Here is a 17,948-nt window from a genome sequence, read left to right as displayed (position 1 = left end):
CACACACACACACACACACACACACACACCTCATAATCTTTCTCTCTCCTCCTCCTGCAGTTCATAGCGATGGGGGCAGAGCAGAGGAACGCCATCAGGAGGGCGCTTAATGAGGACGCGGAGAAACTGCTTCAGGAGGGCGACCCGAACGACCCCCAGCTTAGACGACTGAAGCGAGAGATCGACGAGGTGAACCGACTCTTTGACGAATTCGAACGACGCGCCTCTGGTGAGTAGAGTTGGGTGATTTATTATTATTATTATTATAATTATTTATTATTTGCTTGGAGTTGTGATATGGGTGAGACGGGTATGGCATGAGGGAAGTCTGAAGAGGAAGAGGAAGAACATTGGAAAGACGACTGATAAGGTATAAATGTGTGTGGTTTGCGTAGTGGATAAGATGCGAAAAAAAGGCTGTGAAAGGTCTGTGAGGCTATATGTTAATAAGTGGATGGAAGACATGGTGTATCATATATAGAGAAATGGTACAGAATGATTAAACGGGTTGCAGGTGGGAGGAGGCGTGGTGGAACAAGAAAAATGTGGGTGGGATCTGTAAATGAATGTTGAGAGCGAGGTATGGAAATTGAAGCTGGTAAGGGTTGACAAGGAAAATAAATAATGGGATGTAACATTATGTATGGAGAAACACATGGCGAGGATTTGGCACCCAACTTTTTAACGTAATGATATTCGGAACGACTGTGGAACTACTTAAACCTTATTAATTATGAAGAAAATTAAAGTAATATTTGCTGATGGTTATACTTGCCATGTTTTGAGGTACCGTCAGGATTCCGATGGCTTGAAAGGTGTGTGAATGGTTTTGTGACCCCGTTCGCGTGTCATACTGGAAATAGTTCTCTGGTTGTAATGCTGTCTCGTCCCATGTATCTGAGTCCTACTTCAACTCCATCGTTATATAGGTGGATGTAACAGTTCAATTGATGGTGGTGGTGGTGATTGTGTGTGTGTGTGTGTGTGTGTGTGTGTGTGTGTGTGTGTGTGTGTGTGTGTGTGTGTGTGTGTGTGTCGGAGAGAGAGGGAGCGTGTGTTTAGTTACGTCTTTGTTCACCGGCAAGTGCATTGAGTTTATCATTTACACAAACCCACACGTTAGCCCCCTCAAGGGCGTACCAACCCAGCCATTACATTCCAGTTAAAGCCAGACGATTTTATTCAACTGAGAGTGAGTCATAGGAGCCTAGGTAAGAATTCAGGCCTGTTTGTGAAGATGACGCAGAGGTACAGATGCATGGGTTTGTTTGTATGTGTTTGAATTTTAGAGTTTGTGTTTAGTCATAGTAGATTTTTTCTGTGTGTGTGTGTGTGTGTGTGTGTGTGTGTGTGTGTGTGTGTGTGTGTGTGTGTGTGTGTGTGTGTGTTTGTACCGTTGTATTGTTCGTGGTTTGTGTTTAGTGCCTTGTAGTATTGTTTCGTGTGATTGTGCCCCTGTATTGTTTATGGTTTGTGTTTGTTAGTGGTGTGTAGTTTGGTTTTGTTTGTATTGCACGTATTCTGTTTTATTCTCGCTATCACCAGAGTAGTACAGTATATTCAACTTGGGATAGATTTATCGACGTGGAGGGGTTGACGGTAGCCTTGGTCAGCATCATCACTACGATTTCCCCTTAGATGGAATACAGTTTTCTGATGGTAGCTAGAAAAGGAATCGTACTGAATGGGTTAATATGAAGTATTCCTCCCGTCTTTGTTAGTGGGATTACACTCAGGCTCCTGTTACTCGCCCAGCTGAATAAAATCGTCTGACATTAGCTAAACTTAAATGTTAGAGTTGTCCTGATCAAGAGAGGGTTAATGGTGACAGTAACCCATAGGTGGAATAAGATAAAAGAATTTTCCCGAGCATGAGAGGTAAGAGAATTAGTTGTAGGTTAGTGTGAGGGAGCCTTAGCCATAGGAGATTACCCCTAAGCTGAGGAAGATCATATGAAGGAATGTAGTATAAGCTGTACAAAATGAATACGTCTTCAACAAGAAATGCTAAAAACGGCGTCATGTACAAGAATCTATCTATATACCTAGGCTGCTTCCCCCAAGGAAAGGGAGGTACAAGAATAAGAAAAAAAAAAAAAAGACCTCCGGATCGATGACGATAAAAGACGTCTGTGTGAGGGAGCCATATCCAGCCTTCACAGATTGATTTCTGGTTGAGTAAAATCATCTGGCATTATATGGAAGAGAGGTCTAGAGTTTGCCCAGCCTTGAGGGAGTAAAAAGACGGAGTTCTAGTTTAGTTAGTGCGGAGGAGCCATATCCAGCCAGTCGAGATTGATTTCTAGAGAAAATGGGGACTCCTGGAGGAGGAGGAGGAAGAGGGCAGCACCGTAGGGTCTGTGGGGTCTGGGTTCCTGCACCATCCGCCAGCCAGTCATGCTGTGCTTCTCGACTCTTCCAAATGCTCTCCCCCTTCAGACCTGACAAACATTGATTTTTATTTATTACTGCGCCAGAGTGTATTTTTTTACTGCGGACCTCGTATACTACTCGTCTGTGATATTGGAATCTGTGTTATACTGTTGTCCACGTTAACTTGGCCCTAAAATTGCTGTCTCACCGTCTTGCTTGCTTAGCCGTTAACGAGAGATTAGCATGAGATTGCGGTATAGTATCGAAGAAGTGCTGTGGAAAAGATGTAGAGTCGCATTGTCCTCCTGCCATTCAGCTACTTGAAATATTCTGCTAAAAGGAAGAAAAATCTCCGCCAAGTTAAGGTGGACGAGCTGTAGTGTGTTTGTGTCATTAGAGCATCGCTTTCGCGTCGTTGTAAGATGATCCCTCCAGTCGGCTACCTTAGCGTCCTGGGGCAGGTCTGGGACACACAGGGAAACATATTCAAGGGTAGACTAAAGGCGTCGAATGAAGAGACGTCTAATGAAGAGACGTCGGAATACATAGAAGGGACCGTGCTGTTCCTGCATAAAGTGACGCTATCGGAGGAATCCAGGGAGTGCCGAAATGCGTCATGCGAGTGTACATGCCATGAGAAGAGAGGGACCAAGGGGGAAGCCGACCCCTTCTTTGAAACCTCCAAAACCCTGGATGAAAGTGGTTTCAGCTTCAGTCTTGATGGGGATGTATCGGACGAAGGTAAATGCTGAAATTGATGCTGGACTTGTACGTTGACAGTTATTGTGTAAGCGGCAGTGAAGGATAAGGTTTCGAACAGGTATATGACGTAATCCTATTCTGAGGGGATGATGGGGATTGTGTAAGTGGGTGTGTTGATGTTTCTGGCTAAATATAGGTGGTGACAGAGTTCATGTATGCGGGTGTAGGGTCCAGTTTTACCGGTCGATCGATGTATATGCAAAATAGAGCCAAGAGTCGTTTATAAGTGGGCCTAGAGTGGTAGTATTTAGAGATGACTGATGAACTTAATGCTCATTTAAGTTGATAAGTGGATATAGAGTGATAATATTTCGAGTTTCTTAGTGAACTATATGCAGTTTAGCTGACTGGCTTAGAAATGAGTATAGGACGATTGTTCCGATTAGACAGATAAAGTAAGTGGGCAGTAAAGCCTAATGTAGTGCAGCATCGCATACATTGATAAAGTAGTTTGAAAATGCTGGTAATGATTTATTGATTTTTTTTTTTTTTTGTGGGGGGGGGGGCTCCTAGATTTCGATCAAATTTTCGAACTATATGCTTTTTTGCGTGGCTGAAGATTTGGTGGATGCAGGGTGATGAACATTTGAGCCGATTAGATGTTTCATAACGGCATACCAAATGACAGGGATATTTTTGGATGTCATGTCGGTTTGCTCGGATCGATTGCGTTATGACGGTTGTTTGCCAGTGGGTTTCAGGTGATCATGTTTCGGGCTGACTGTTGATGCTGGTGTTGTGTTTGGTTGATGAGTGTATGTTGAAGTGAATGTTTGGGCAGTATTTAGAGTATTTTTATTTTTATTTAACGTGGGTATGTGGATCAATCATTTGTCTCGGTTGGTTGAGAGAGAGAGAGAGAGAGAGAGAGTGTTGAACAGGTCGATAAACCAGATGCTAATACTGTTGATAGCGATGATGATATCTTTGTATAACGTGGGTGTGTTAAGAGTGGAGTGGTGGCGAGATATTTAGATTAGTTTACGTCACTGTTCAGGTATTATGGACGAAGGACTACGGTACCGCACACTGCCACCCCTCCCCCCCATGTTGCAGTCTCCTTTCTTGCCCACCACCCCCTCTCACCACCTCCCCTCCCTGTCATCCCCCTCTCCCCGACACGCCTCATTCCTCTCTCCCCCTCTCTCCAACCCTCTGTTTCCTCCCCCCCACCCCGTCTTTCTCCCTGTCCTACCCCCTCTCCCTCCCTCCTTGCACCGTCTTCCTCCTCCCCCCCTTTCTTTCTCGTCCTTTCCCTCCTTTCCGCAATATCTCTCCGTCCTCGCAATCCCCTCCCCTCATTGCAACTCCTTTCCCCTTCACAGCTCTCCCCTTGCTCCTCCTCAACTCCCCCTCCTCCCTTACTCCTCCAAAACTCCCCCTCCTCCCTTACTTCTCCTCAACTCCCCCTCCTCCCTTACTCCTTCTCAACTCCTCCCCTCCCTAGTCTTCTTCTAGTTTCCCTTTACTTCTAACTCCCCTTTACTTCTCCTAACTCCCCCTTTTTCCTCCCACCTCCCCTGTACTCGTCGCAGTTCCCCCGTCCACAGCAGTATGCGGGGCGGGGTTACCTCACGACACACCAGCATCGTATAGAAAGATTTAGGCACCATGATTATATACTGTCGTGCTGGACCAGTATGAGTCGTCGTCTTCACCTTTTTAGTTATCTTTGTGCCAGTTGTCGTTATCCTGCCACATCGTTTTTAGTTTATTGGATTTTTTTGCCAGTTATTTGCAGTCTTTGGTCTGAGTTATAAGATGCAGGATATTGTGCCTGTTGCTTTATCCTTAGCTATCAGTTTTAGTTATTACTTAGTATAATTAATGCCAGTTGTTGTCGTTAGTTCTGCCTGTAGTTATTAGTTATCAGCTTTTTAGCCTTGTTTTATCAGGTGGTGTCCCCTTCCTTTACTTACTTGTTTTTTTTTTTTTAATGTTTTCTATATTATTATTATTATTATTATTATTATTGATATTGCAATACTTACATGATTTTGCTCGGTTAAGGAGACCCTTTTGGAACTTGGCCGGTTAGATAAAATTTTCATCTGTACCCGCACCATCTGGATCTTCTCTAAGACCGAGTAGAATCGTCTGGACACGAAAACTAAACTATAAGGGCACGTTTTGGCGAGAGAGAGTTAATCCCGAATCGATCCCAGATCGAGAAGAAGTCGATCCCGACAGCTGATCCTGTTTTGGCGAGGCACAGTCCTGATCCTGGATTGGGGTGATAGATAATCCCGGATCGATCTGAGGCAGTCCACCTCCCCAAGGTGGACCGAGCAGGGCGATCCTGGATTGTGACGTCACACCAAAAGAAATATGGCGTGAGCTCCTACATTTTAAGTGCCGTATTTACTTCCTTTTTTGATTAATATACTGATAAAATGCTACTGCCAGTTACAATGGTGGGTATAAGGGGCTCAACTGTGTCTGGTTTCGTCTGTAGTGGGTCCGTATTGCTGAAAATAAGAGCAGTTACTGCTGACCAAATCAACCGTTCGAACTTTCGACCGGCATCGTTTTGTTTACAATCAGGTAGGGCACTGGGGTGTAGCCATGGCAACAAGACAAGCCGATCCGAAACTGCTGGACTGTTTTGGTGTGACCCTTCTGGATCAGTAATCCGCCTCGATCCTAATCCGATCTCATTGACTCTGCCAAAATAGGCCTTTTAAGACGACATCCCATACCCCAATCCAAACCATCATCCCTGTCGATAATATAATAATAATAATAATAATAATAATAAAGACTATGTTTCTGGGAGGTTAAATTGTAATGTACTATTTACTCTAACTTTGCCTAAACTTGAAAATTCCATCATGAAAGCTGGGTTGTATCAGTAGAAAACACCCAGATATGGTACTAGTCACGAGGAAATAATAGAGAAAGGATGTAGACGTAGTAATAACTTTTCTGCTAGTGTGCTACGGAACATAAGCTACAATTGAACGAAAATCTAGGCCAGGTTGAGATATAATGAGTATAGTGATCAGTGGAAAAGAAAGCACAGAAAAGTAAAACTGTTTAATATGGAAAAGTGCAGTTATTAATGGACTTTTATACCGGTGAAAACTTTAAGCTTCTAGGACGTAAATTAAGGATGTGAGGTCGAACCCTTTTTTTTTTTTTTTTTTTTTTTTTTTTTTTTTTTTTGACGACCGAAAGCGACAATGAACCAAATAACGTATCTTCCGTTACTCAGTAGTGTTTAGTCAGGCGTAGATATTGTATGAGAGAGAGAGAGAATGGGGATGCAGTTTGTATTTCATATCTTACAGACAATTTTTGTATAATCTCACGTACTGAAAGGGTCAAAGAACGTTATAAGTAATCCCACCATTAATAAAAAAAAAGTCGCTCCGAAGCATTAAAAATCGTCTGAAGGTTGCAAGATTAAAAGTATAAATAGCTATCGATGGGAGGTGGAATATAAATCTTCGTATAGCATATGACATCTGTGGTAGTGGGAATTACGGGTTCTAACAACATTTTCCCGGCTTTTTTTTTTTTTTTTGCGTGACTTGGGAATGACAGTTTTTGAAGTGTTCCGACCAAATACCTGTGTGTGTGTGTGTGTGTGTGTGTGTGTGTGTGTGTGTGTGTGTGTGTGTGTGTGTTTTAGTTTGGGGTTTTGGAAGTGACTGAGAATTAAACTAGCACTCCATCTCTTCTTCCCCTCCAGAACCAAAGCCTGGAGCGGTGTTGGTGGAACAGTGCAACAGCTTGAAGGAGTACCTGGACATGATGGAGAAGATGCTTATCCAACGGTGTCTCGCCAGCATACCAAGAGACCTGGACCTCCTCGAACAGCTGGTCATCGAGCATAAGCAGTTTGAAAATGACCTGTCTTCGAGGGAACTTGAGGTATGCGGAGGTGGACGTGTGATGGGTTGAAGAGGTGAAGGCTGGGAAGGTCTAGGCAGGAGGAGGTGTCAGCTTAAAGGTCTAGATGAGGAATGGACAGTGAAGGTGTAGGGAATTGAAGAGTTGAGATGAGGTATAGGGAGAGGGAAATGTGGGGTTTTCAAGGGTTGAGGTGAGGTGAAGAGTTGGGGAGATGTGGGGGGGGTTGATGAGATGGGGTGAGAGGTTAGAGATGTATGGGTTGGGGGAGGTGTGGGGATAGAAGAGGTGGAGGAGGTTAGGATGAGGATAGGGTGTGGAGGATATGGTAAGTGTTGAGATTGAAGGACTGTGGAGTTTTAGTGAGGTGCTAGTGATGATGCTGGATCAGTGATTTTGTGAAATTTTGGAATTGAAATTTTCCCCTTAAGTTCAACCATAGTGAACAGAATCATAAAAAAAAAAAAAAAGAATGACTAAAATACTTGTCTATTGAAAATACAGTATAACACGGAAGGTTAAGTGAGGAGGTTGGAGATGTGATGTGTAGCCAGGAAGATGAGGGATTGGCGAGGTGGAGGTGGGAGTTGGTGATGCGAGGTGAGGATGAGGGATTAGTGTGATGAGCTAGAGGTAGAGGGATATATTGCTGAGGTAGAAATGAGGTGAAATATGATAGAGGAGAAACAGATGATAAGTGAAGATGGGAAATGACTAGGTGGGATGAGGTGAGGAACTGTAAAATAAAATGACAGTGAGTTGAAGTTGGACATAGTTTAGAACTCGGGAATGATTTCTCATTTATATACATGACTTCTGCACATTGTCCTGGCCAGGTTGAGAGCATCCAGAAGAACTATCAGAACCTGACCCGCCGCACACCTGCCATCCAGCGCACTGTGGAGTCCATCACACAGCAGTGGGACCGCATCTGGGCACTCTCTCATGTCTACATCGAGAGGTATTCTCACCATTTTATAGTATTTATAGTTACTGGTACAGGCAAAAACTCAATGGACTAGAAACTTCCAACCACCTAGCCGGGCATTCACTCCCCCCCCCCCCAATAAAGATTATCCATCAAGGAATTTTCGGCTTTGAGAAGGAGGTGCATGAGATGAATAAATTTACTGACTTAAGTTATAAGATACAGTATACTGAAGAATTTTCAGTCAGTTAGCTTGTTTCTTGGTAAATCAAGCATGTACTGTATTCATTTGTTTCCTTGATTGTCACTGCAGAATGAAGTGTGTGGAGATGGTTGTGACTGGCATTGAAGAAGGAACACAGGTTGTGTCTGAGATTGAGTTGAAGCTTGCTGAACACCAGGATCTGCCAGATGAGCTGGAAGACTTGGAACGTGAACACCGGCAACTGCTTAACATCCAACAGATGATCCACGACCACCAGGTGAGACCCAGAACTGAACCCTACAACAGCTATACAACTCTGAAATTTGGTGTCTAGCTCTTTTGAGCCTGGTGAAGCCTCTACTTTATACATTAATAATTATATTCAGGTAATTTCCAAAGGAAATTAGTTGAGGTAAACATTGATGTATGCAAGTCAAGCTTCTGAGTTTAGTAAATATTTATCCAGACTGGTCAGAGTTGTGTAGATTTGGTACATAGGGGATGTCAGTGGTGCAGCTTCAGCCATGAACTCTGGGAACACACTTTATGGTGCTAGTCTTTGCTACCTAGGCAGAAATTTATATCCATGGTAAAGGGATCACACCAGAATTTATTGGTAATAAACCTTACATGTGTAGGGAAGTGTTTAGAGAGATACAATTATAGCAGTACTAATATCTTCCATGGATTCTCTTTTGCCAGAGCAAAGATGCCCAAAATTTTATAATTCTTAGAATAATAGACTAGCTCTGGAATATAACATCTTCGGAGAATCCCTAGTGACTAAGTGCATTAATTCTCAGTTTAACTTTACTTACATGGTACAAGGAGGGTTTACAACAATTTCAGTACATGAATTGCAGTACAAGGTTACAATGTTTATAATATTTTAATACATTTGTAACATCTTCATCGTAATATTTGACAAATTTTGTAAGCATCTCTAATCTGGCCTTATAACATCTTCACCAAATCTCTAGTACTCATGAAAACATCTGTGGTAAGCTGACTGTGTCTTATCAAGGCTTGCCCTAAGTTTGATTCGTATGGTAGGCGCTGATCGACCGGCTGCTGGAGGAGTGCCGCAATGTGCGCACCCTTGTGGTTAAGTCCCGTCCCAGCCAGAAGATCCACCCAGATGTTGACAAGTTAGAGGAGGACGTGAGGAAGTTGCGCATCCGCTGGGAGAACATGTGTTCACAGATCATAGAGAGGTGAGGTTCACCTGTCTTTGTTGGACTTTAAATGCAGCCTTACTGGACAGTCAATGAATCAGCCATCTTTCCAGTTTTGTACAAAGGTAATGTAAAACTAGTATGATAAAACATTAGTACTGTAGTGTGTTTGCCCTTTTTCGAATTCTGCATTGCATTCAACAATTCCTGGGAAGATGTTCATTTCTCTGACTGTGTGTGTGTTATTTCTATGACTGTACATGTATGTAATTTATCATGGAATTAAATTTCATATCAATATGTTTTTATATTTCTCACAAGGTGTGGATACTTGTCTCTCTGGATTACCAGTAAGCTTTTCATATATTTGACTACGGACAATGCCTGCATTAGTATATACAAGAGATCAATCTTTGGAAAGTCTTTTATGTATTGTATTTAACCAATGTCCTTTCTTCCCTGTTTCTCAGACTGAGGAGTTGCGAGGCAGCCTCAGAGCTACTGATGAAATACCGCAATGGCCATGCTGTTGAAAAGAAGGAATTGAATGATCTAGAAAATGGCCTTCGCATCCAGAAGATAGAGGACTTGGGTCCCTCAGAGGCAGAGCTTGAGCTTGAGCGGCTGAGGGTAAGAGAGCCCTCCATCTATCACAGCAATATTTCTTCTCTTTCTCCCTCACTCCAAACTCAACTTGTTCTGTCAGCTATATATATATATTTCAGTTTCACTGCATCTACGACTGAACGCTTTTATTAATATACTGTATGTCAGTGACTGCAATGATCTATATTGGCTCTCCATCTTGAAATACAAAATTGATGAACTGTTCCTTTAACTTGTCTTCCTCTTGGTACTAACCCATCACCTCCCCCAAACCTCCAACATACCCACACCCACACTTCATGTTGGAACCCTAGCCCTCAACCCTGATCCTCATCACCCAGTGGTAATGATCCCTGTGTCCCAGATACCTCTCTTCTTATTTCAGGTTGACATTGCGACTGCAGCGACTTGAACTTGTGTCCGTTTCTTTACAGAGCAATTATGTAATTGTTTGTTGTTGCTTTTCAGGTTATTTTAATCTTTTGTTTTGCAGGTATATTAATGCATATACCTTTTCTTTACAGAGTATGTACATGAAAATTATAGAGAAGAAAACAAGCATAGAACATGTAAATACCCTTGGCGGCCGATTCATACGGGAAGCCAAGGTATGTTTTACCAGATGCACAAGCACACACGTAAACATTCTAGCACAATTTTAAGATGCACTTGTAACCAGAATATAATTTGATTTCTTATAAACATTTGATTTTTTTAGTTCATTCCAGGTTTTTTACAGGGGATGAATTTCAGAATTTCTCCTGTACATGTCCCTTTTTAAATTATCATACTCGTTACTCTATGCATGCTTAACTGAGAGTAATGAATTGGCATGTAAATATCACTTCAGTGGTAATGTGTTGGTCTAGTGTCATTAACTGCTTCTCGGTGGCTTTACTATCCCTCGCTTCTTACCCCCAACAACTCGCTTCTCTGAAAAAAAAAAGTCACTAACCCCTTAACACCATAACAATTACTAACATCCACTAATTTGTTAACACCCCCTCCTGTAGATCTATGACTTGCGCCTGTGCCAGTACAAGGCAAGTTTAGAGGAAGTACACCCTAGCCTGGATGCGAGCCTGAGCAAGCGGCCACGCATCCAAAGTGGCGCAGATAGTGTCACCCGTCAGCTGGATGACCTCAACCGCCAGTACCAGTTCATCGCTGACGAGACATATGACCGCATCGCCAAAATCTACAACCGGTTCCAGCACGAGAAGAACTTCAATGTAAGTACAGTACTAGCATTTTTTATTTTCAGTATTGAGCCATATTATATATTGGTTTATGTTCGTTGGATGAAGTGAGATCTTGTTGTAATGGACTACAGTATTTGGAGGGAAAAGTGGTAAGTATATATGAGAGCTCCTTACATAAGATGTCCGATAGGGATCCACTATACTGGATGTAGGGTCAGAATACTGGTATATAAAAAGTGGCCCGGTAGGTGCCTTCCGTAGGACAGGTTATAAGACATCAATAAAGCAGTACTGTGCGAGTTTGGCTTGTGTTCCTTGATCAACAAATAGTAATGAAAAGAAGAAGAAATGCTGGGCCTGGCTTGAGTATTTAACAAATTTGTTCAATAGCTTGCCAGATCAGCTCCCTATACCGGACCTTGGTGCGGTTTGCAGTATCACAGAAGTTGTTTGGTAGGGTCAAGGAGTCTGCTATATCCAAAGTCCAGCGTAGGTGGGTCCATTAAAGCTGGGTCTCATGTGTATGTGAAGTGCATTTATATTTTATAAAAAATGCAGATCCTTTGAACTGAGGAGGAACTAGGTTAATAGAGGCTTCAGTGATGTGTGAATGATTGGACTACAGTATTTTGCTAGATGTGCTATTGATAGTTCTTTCTCTTCAATGAAATATCCATGATTTCTGGACTGCACTTTACCCCATCCTTAGGTGGGAAACAAGGTTAGGGTGATGGTGGTGGTGGTGGTGATATTGTACATTTAGTCCTCACTTAAAGGCGTGGATCCAAGCAGACAGAACGCTGCTTTTTGACAGAACTTTGAAACATGCTTTTGGTTCATGAATGAGGCATTAAAAGAACCAGAACCACTTATTTGCCATATGGAGCAACTGCATAATTAGTTAAGAGCAGCTGTAAGTAAAAACTTGGTATTCAAACGTGAACCACTTTATACCGTACTGAAACAACTTAGTGAAAAATAAGTACATTTTGTCAGCTACTTAATAATGAATTTTTTAGGTGAAATAACTTTAACAGAGGACTGTCTTTATTTCATTTTCACATGCACCTCCAGTGTAGTTTTGCCACATGCCTACCCAGAGATGCCCATCTATTATTTTTGTGCAGTTATCCCTCATTAGGTTTGAGATGATGCAGTATAGTGATTATAATTATCAGTTCTTGTACCTGACTCTTGGTAAAATTTGTCCCTTACATAGTCTCGGCCAACAAACGGTTTTAATTTGCCATGTTACAGAATGGATTTAACATTTTACCTCTGAAGTATTAGTTCGTACAATTTTAACGCAGAAAATGATAGTAAACGGTTCTTTATGATGAATTGGGATTTTAAGGTAAGTGTTGTTTGTGAATTCAGATTACAAACATAGATTTATTCATTTGCAGGTAAGTTGCTTTTCTTGAATTAAAAATATTGATCCAGTGAACCTCAGCCTATGTAGAATTGTTTGCTTCGTGACAGTTTTTCAACATCTTAGGAGTCTTGATTGAAACTGATGAAGTTATAAACTCCTTCCATAAAACCACCAGTGTAGGATGTAAATGCGAGTTATAAACTCCACTCCATAATGTAAATGCGAGTCATTTGTGAATAGATGGGAGACTGATGAAAGTATACTACAACTACTACTACTAATTATTATTATTAATAGTAGATAAATAAGTATAATAAATAAATAAGTAATAACTGTGTGCGCTGTTAATGAATGCAGTAAATGTCCTTGAAAAAGGGGACGAAAGAAGGAAAGTAGAAATATTAACAGCGAAGAACTCGGCGGAAAAAAAAAATGTTCATTTCAGGCCTTCAAAGTAATTATACTGTACACTGAAGTCCTTGAAAAGAGACACTGTGAACGGAAGATACACTAGAAACGAGAGCAGTCTCAAAATTTGATCAGATTCAGATTTTTTTTTTTTTTTTTTTTTTTTTTTTTATGCGTCCGACTCTGGGCAAAGGCTTCAGGGCCTATATCTTCAGGGCCTATATCTGTACGTAAGCTTTTAAGATTTTGTAAAATAGTTGACTAAGCATTAATTCACGATCTGTAGATTTAAGGATAGGAAATATGAATTTGAAAAAAACAAACATGAGAAACATTGGCGACACTGTACAAAAGTATAAAAATTAATGGAAAACATATGTCACGGCATAAAAAAGAAAAGAACCTGTGATAGTCAAGCCACGTCTGTCGAATAATGGATCATAGACAGGCACCTCTAGTACAATAGTGGCAGCTCCAGAGAAGGAGTGAGAGGATGACACGAGCAGAATATAAAGTGGAGAGATGATGTCCAGAAATCGACCGGAATGGGATGGAACGCATGAATAGGCAGCACGCCAGAGGAAAAGAAAGTTCATATAGTCCAGTGAATAAAAAAAAGGGGGTGGGGGACAAAATTGTGCGATCATATTATTGCAAAAATTGGGGGAAAGTATCTTGGCAAACCGATTCGTTATGGTGGGCATGGAAAGTGCTGACCTTCGGGAACCATGTGGTAGAAAGGTATATGCATTTTTTTTTTTTTTCCCGACTGGTCAGGTACTGGAATAAATCACTTCATTCCGATGACATGAGTTTACTAATACTGCAAGATCCTTTTATTAAGCTAAGAGAGTTTTCGAACTGAAGGGGTTAGATACAGCCTTCATTAACCCCTACACTATTAGAGCCCTCTCCTTAGCATAGTACTGTATATATTATCGGCTCTTATCTAGTTTTCTGTTTTCTCCATTCTCATTTCTCCCATTCTCTTTTCTTTCTCTTCTCTGTCCTTCCCATTTCTTCTCTTTTCTCTCCATCTCATTTCTTTTCCCCTTCCCATAGCTTTTTCCAGTTTCCCCCCCTCCTGTATTTTCACTTATTTTCTCTCTTATCTTCTTTCCTCCCCTCTCACCTCTAGTCCATATCGGTGTCCACTTGAGCGCCAAATACGCGTCGGGATTCTGTGGTTATGCTAAGGAGGCGGCAAAAAAGCTCCTTACAAGTGAACAAGATCCATTATGTCGGCCGGATAATTTGCATAGTGTGGGCTGGCATCGAGTTGTTTGCCAGGCCTAGATTGGATGCTTATTTTGGAGGGCAAAGGGAGTGCATACATCCAGAATTGGTGGATGATTGAGACGAGAATTAGAGAGGATTTGTTTTTGAGATATACTGTAAATAGTGAAGAAAAATAAAAAAAGCGTGGAGTTCTTGACCAGGCCTACTCTGGATGCGTATTTTGGGGGGAAAGGAGTTTAGGTGTATTTTTAATATACATCCTTATTTGGTGTATAGTTGAAGAGAGAGTTAGTGAAATTAGAGAAGGAAAGGTGAAACGTCGAGTCGTTTGCCTGCCTTAGTCCGAGTATATAATTGTGGAATGGTGAAGGAAGGATTGGAGTAAATGAGAGGAATGAAGTGAAAGTGGAGTGATGTTGATAGTTCTCACTCATATACTTTTTTTTCATTGTTTTTGGATTCTGAATCATATATAAAGTGTTGGACTGAAGACGAGAGAATGAGTGTTAGAAATGGGATTAATGTTACGGAAGGGCATCGAATTCTTTGTCTAGCCTAGTGCAAATATGAAGGTGAATGGAAACGAGGAAGATCGCACCACATTAACAAAGTGCACGGAAGTGGAAGATAAAAAGAGGGTAGTTGGAAGAAGTTATGTAGAGAAATGTAAAAATGATACTGAAAAGAGCAAGCAACATGAGGAACAGGAGATATTAAGGGGATTCCAAGGATAAAATGGAAGGCTCATGGATCAGTTTAATGTGCCGCACGTAGACGTAACGTAACCTGTTAAGCTTGAAGACGTGTTTTAAATTATATTCTTGTGTCCTTCAATCTGCCAATATATTTACTGTGGGAAATCCTCTCTCTCCGAAGGGGATAGGAGCGGTCGCCATCTAACTCCTGTAGGAAAAAAAAAAAAAAAAGGAAGAGGAATGAACAAATCGCGTTCTCAGGAAGGGTTTAAAAGCAAGAGTGGGTGGAGTGACCAAACGTAAATAGATTGACAAGAGAGATAAAGTCAGTGAAAGGAAACCAGAAGGTGATTACTGTGTCGATCGGTTTAGGTGCACAGTTACATTTATTAGTGCAGATTTAAAGGCGACCATGAACTTTGATGTTAAACTGAAGGCAAATTAGAATATATATATACTTTTTTATTTAGGTTTTAGGAGTACATAGGATTTTGACGCTGTCATTAAGTTTAGGGGAGACTTTCGAAAAAACAGGAGGCTTTATTATAAATTAGTTAACATACATTTAGCGGTCCTTCCTACGGTAAAAAAAAAAAAAAATCGGATGGTGATAAGCCGATTAAAATAAAAGACTTCATGAACTTATTCACCACGGTCTTAGCCTAAATGTTGGTGGGAAATTAGGAAAATGAGAATGAGATCACTTTATTGAGGTTAAATTCTGATGATGGTGATGATAGTAATCGTGGTGCCGTGGGTGTGATGATGATGATGATGATGGTGATAATCGTAGTAAATGGTGGTTATAAGAGGGTGTGAGGGTGATGATGCTAGTGATGATGATAGGTAATTGTGGTATATATCAGTAGTTGTGATGATGGAAGACTGTTGAATTTAGGTTAAATGTGATTCGGTGGTCGCTAATGGTGGTAATGATGATTGATGGGCGTGGTGATGATGGATAATGGTAGGCGGTGACAGTGGCGATAGTGGTGATGGATGAGTGATAATACTGAGTCGAATAAAGTGATTGAATATGGGAGTCTTTAATCCTAATAGTGATGATTGGTTGATATGATAGTGGTGAGTGGAAGATGATGTTTGAGTTAAGGATGGTAATAGTAAATGGTGGTATTGGCGATAGTGATGATGGGTGAGTGTAGCAGTGACTTTGATTATAATGGTTTTCAGAATGTTTCCCATGATAGTAGATGATTAATGATTACTGTATAGTTGATAATTCGTGTTCGTGAAGAAGTAAGATGATTGATAGTGACTTAGGCTCAGGGTTTCATTATCCCTTACATCACTGGAAGTTTCCCTGTTTCGGATTAAACCGTGAGTCGGGGTTAAATGGACAAGTCGGTGATCAGTTAATGTTATTAATTTATTTATTTATCTCTCCATTCCTGTACTTCTTAATGTTTTTTACTTTGCTTTTGGAGGGATTTTTCCAGCTAATGGGTAGAGATATAGGCTCCATTAAAAACTGATATGATCTAATGCCCGAAATTGCGGGAACACTGAACTGACTTGATGCCCGGTATTATGGCACTACTTTGTGACTAGCATGATATTCTTACAAATTGATACAACCCTGCTTTCAAGATGGAGACGAGGTAATTTTAGGGCAAGTTGGAGTAAAAAATAGTGTAGTGAAGAAAGGATGTGATAGTAATTAATATTTAAGTGACAGTGAAGGTGGCATGATAGTAATTGGAAGTGACTGAAGCACATGTTTCCAGTATGAATTTGGCTTTACTGGGCTTAAAAACATAATATCTTGAACCATTATGAAAGGCTAAACGGTCACTCGAATTTAGTACAGCGTGATGGGGAAAAAAAATTCTCCTTGAAAGTTCATGACCAGTGTTTTTCCTCTTTAATTGGTTTTGGTTCGAGGACATGAAAGAGACCGTATATAGCGTAGCGTTCATGAGAATAATTATAGATTTTCGAAAGTTCTGGGAGTCCATATAGAGACACGTGCATGGGAATAATAATAATAATAATAATAGAATTTTGAAAGTTCTGGGACGCCATTTAGAGGTATGTTCGTGGGAGTAATTATAGATTTTTATAAGTTCCAGGAGTATTGAAACGTGTGCTTGGGAACGATGATAATTTTTGTTTGTTTGGTTTTTTAGGTTCCTCAGAATAGGGTTCTAATTCTTTGACTGCTAGGATTTCTCTGGACTGAAAGGAATCAGGTGCTGTTTTAAATAATATTCCTACGTGTACGGTAGGAGAGAATGGGTTAGTAGAGATTTATTTATGTACTCATTATTATTTTTTTTTTAGTTTGACTGCAAGGGTTTCTAGGAATGATAATAAGATAAAGACTGTTCAGTAGAGTGCCCACAATATCCTGAAGGGTTTACGAAAATGTGTTCGTGGTAACTGCTTGACAGATTGAGATAGTTTCCATTATGCTTCCTCTTTGAATTTGGAAAAAAAAAAAAAATCTCAAGTAGTTTACACATTATTATTCTGTAAAGCCAGCAGGGCGGTGTGGCTGCGCCGTTTATTTAAGTACATTACCACTATTGTCAGATCATGTAAATTCACCCTTAATTTGTAGTTACTAAGAAGAACTAGACACACCAAGTAGCGCTCAGGTCCATACTCAAACATGGGTTCTCACTGCTGTACAAGGCTCTGTGACTACTATTTTCTCTTTTTGCCTGGCTTGGGTCGTTTATCGTGTCGTGTATTTTAGCCAGGCGTTGATGAGAGTGTGGAGGGGGAGTGCACCACATACGGGCAGGAGAGGGCGTGTCTGCCTGTGGTGGAGTGAAAGTGAAGGTGCTGGTGGTGGCCCTGTGCTTGTGTGGTGACGATCTAGGAGCCATACCCCCCCCCTCTCTCTCTCTCTCTCTCTCTCTCTCTCTCTCATTTTATGGTGTCAGAAACTACACTACTGTTTTGGACAAGGTAATAGCTAGGTATTGGGGACAGTATGACATTTAAAATACTTGTTTACGTTCGTTGAAGAGTGAAGGTGATGAGTAAGACGGATATTACTCTCTTAACCTCATTAATCTCAACCTCTTCACTGCCATGGCGTGTATTTATTCCTTCTGTTGTGCGGCTTTATGTATTTTATTTTTGGAGGAGGGGAGAAG

At 41.0% G+C, this 17,948-nt stretch overlaps 1 protein-coding gene across 1 annotated transcript in view; it reads left to right on the top strand.

Annotated features, from left to right (window-relative positions):
• Window positions 1-17,948, top strand: part of shot (dystonin-like protein short stop) — a 250,965-nt gene that overhangs the window by 87,938 nt on the left and 145,079 nt on the right. Inside the window, exons 15-20 of the mRNA XM_080279354.1 lie at window positions 61-229; window positions 6,830-7,011; window positions 7,827-7,951; window positions 8,232-8,400; window positions 9,177-9,337; window positions 9,769-9,928. Of these exons, the coding sequence (XP_080135480.1) occupies window positions 61-229; window positions 6,830-7,011; window positions 7,827-7,951; window positions 8,232-8,400; window positions 9,177-9,337; window positions 9,769-9,928 (966 nt within the window). The remainder of the gene's footprint in view (window positions 1-60; window positions 230-6,829; window positions 7,012-7,826; window positions 7,952-8,231; window positions 8,401-9,176; window positions 9,338-9,768; window positions 9,929-17,948) is intronic.

This window comes from Coenobita brevimanus, chromosome 78 (assembly GCF_032717465.1).
Source record: "Coenobita brevimanus isolate Jiangsu-jjx chromosome 78, ASM3271746v2, whole genome shotgun sequence".
Classification (NCBI taxonomy): domain Eukaryota; kingdom Metazoa; phylum Arthropoda; class Malacostraca; order Decapoda; family Coenobitidae; genus Coenobita; species Coenobita brevimanus.
Note: the sequence above shows the minus strand (reverse complement) of the source record. Positions and strands in the feature narration are given on the sequence as shown.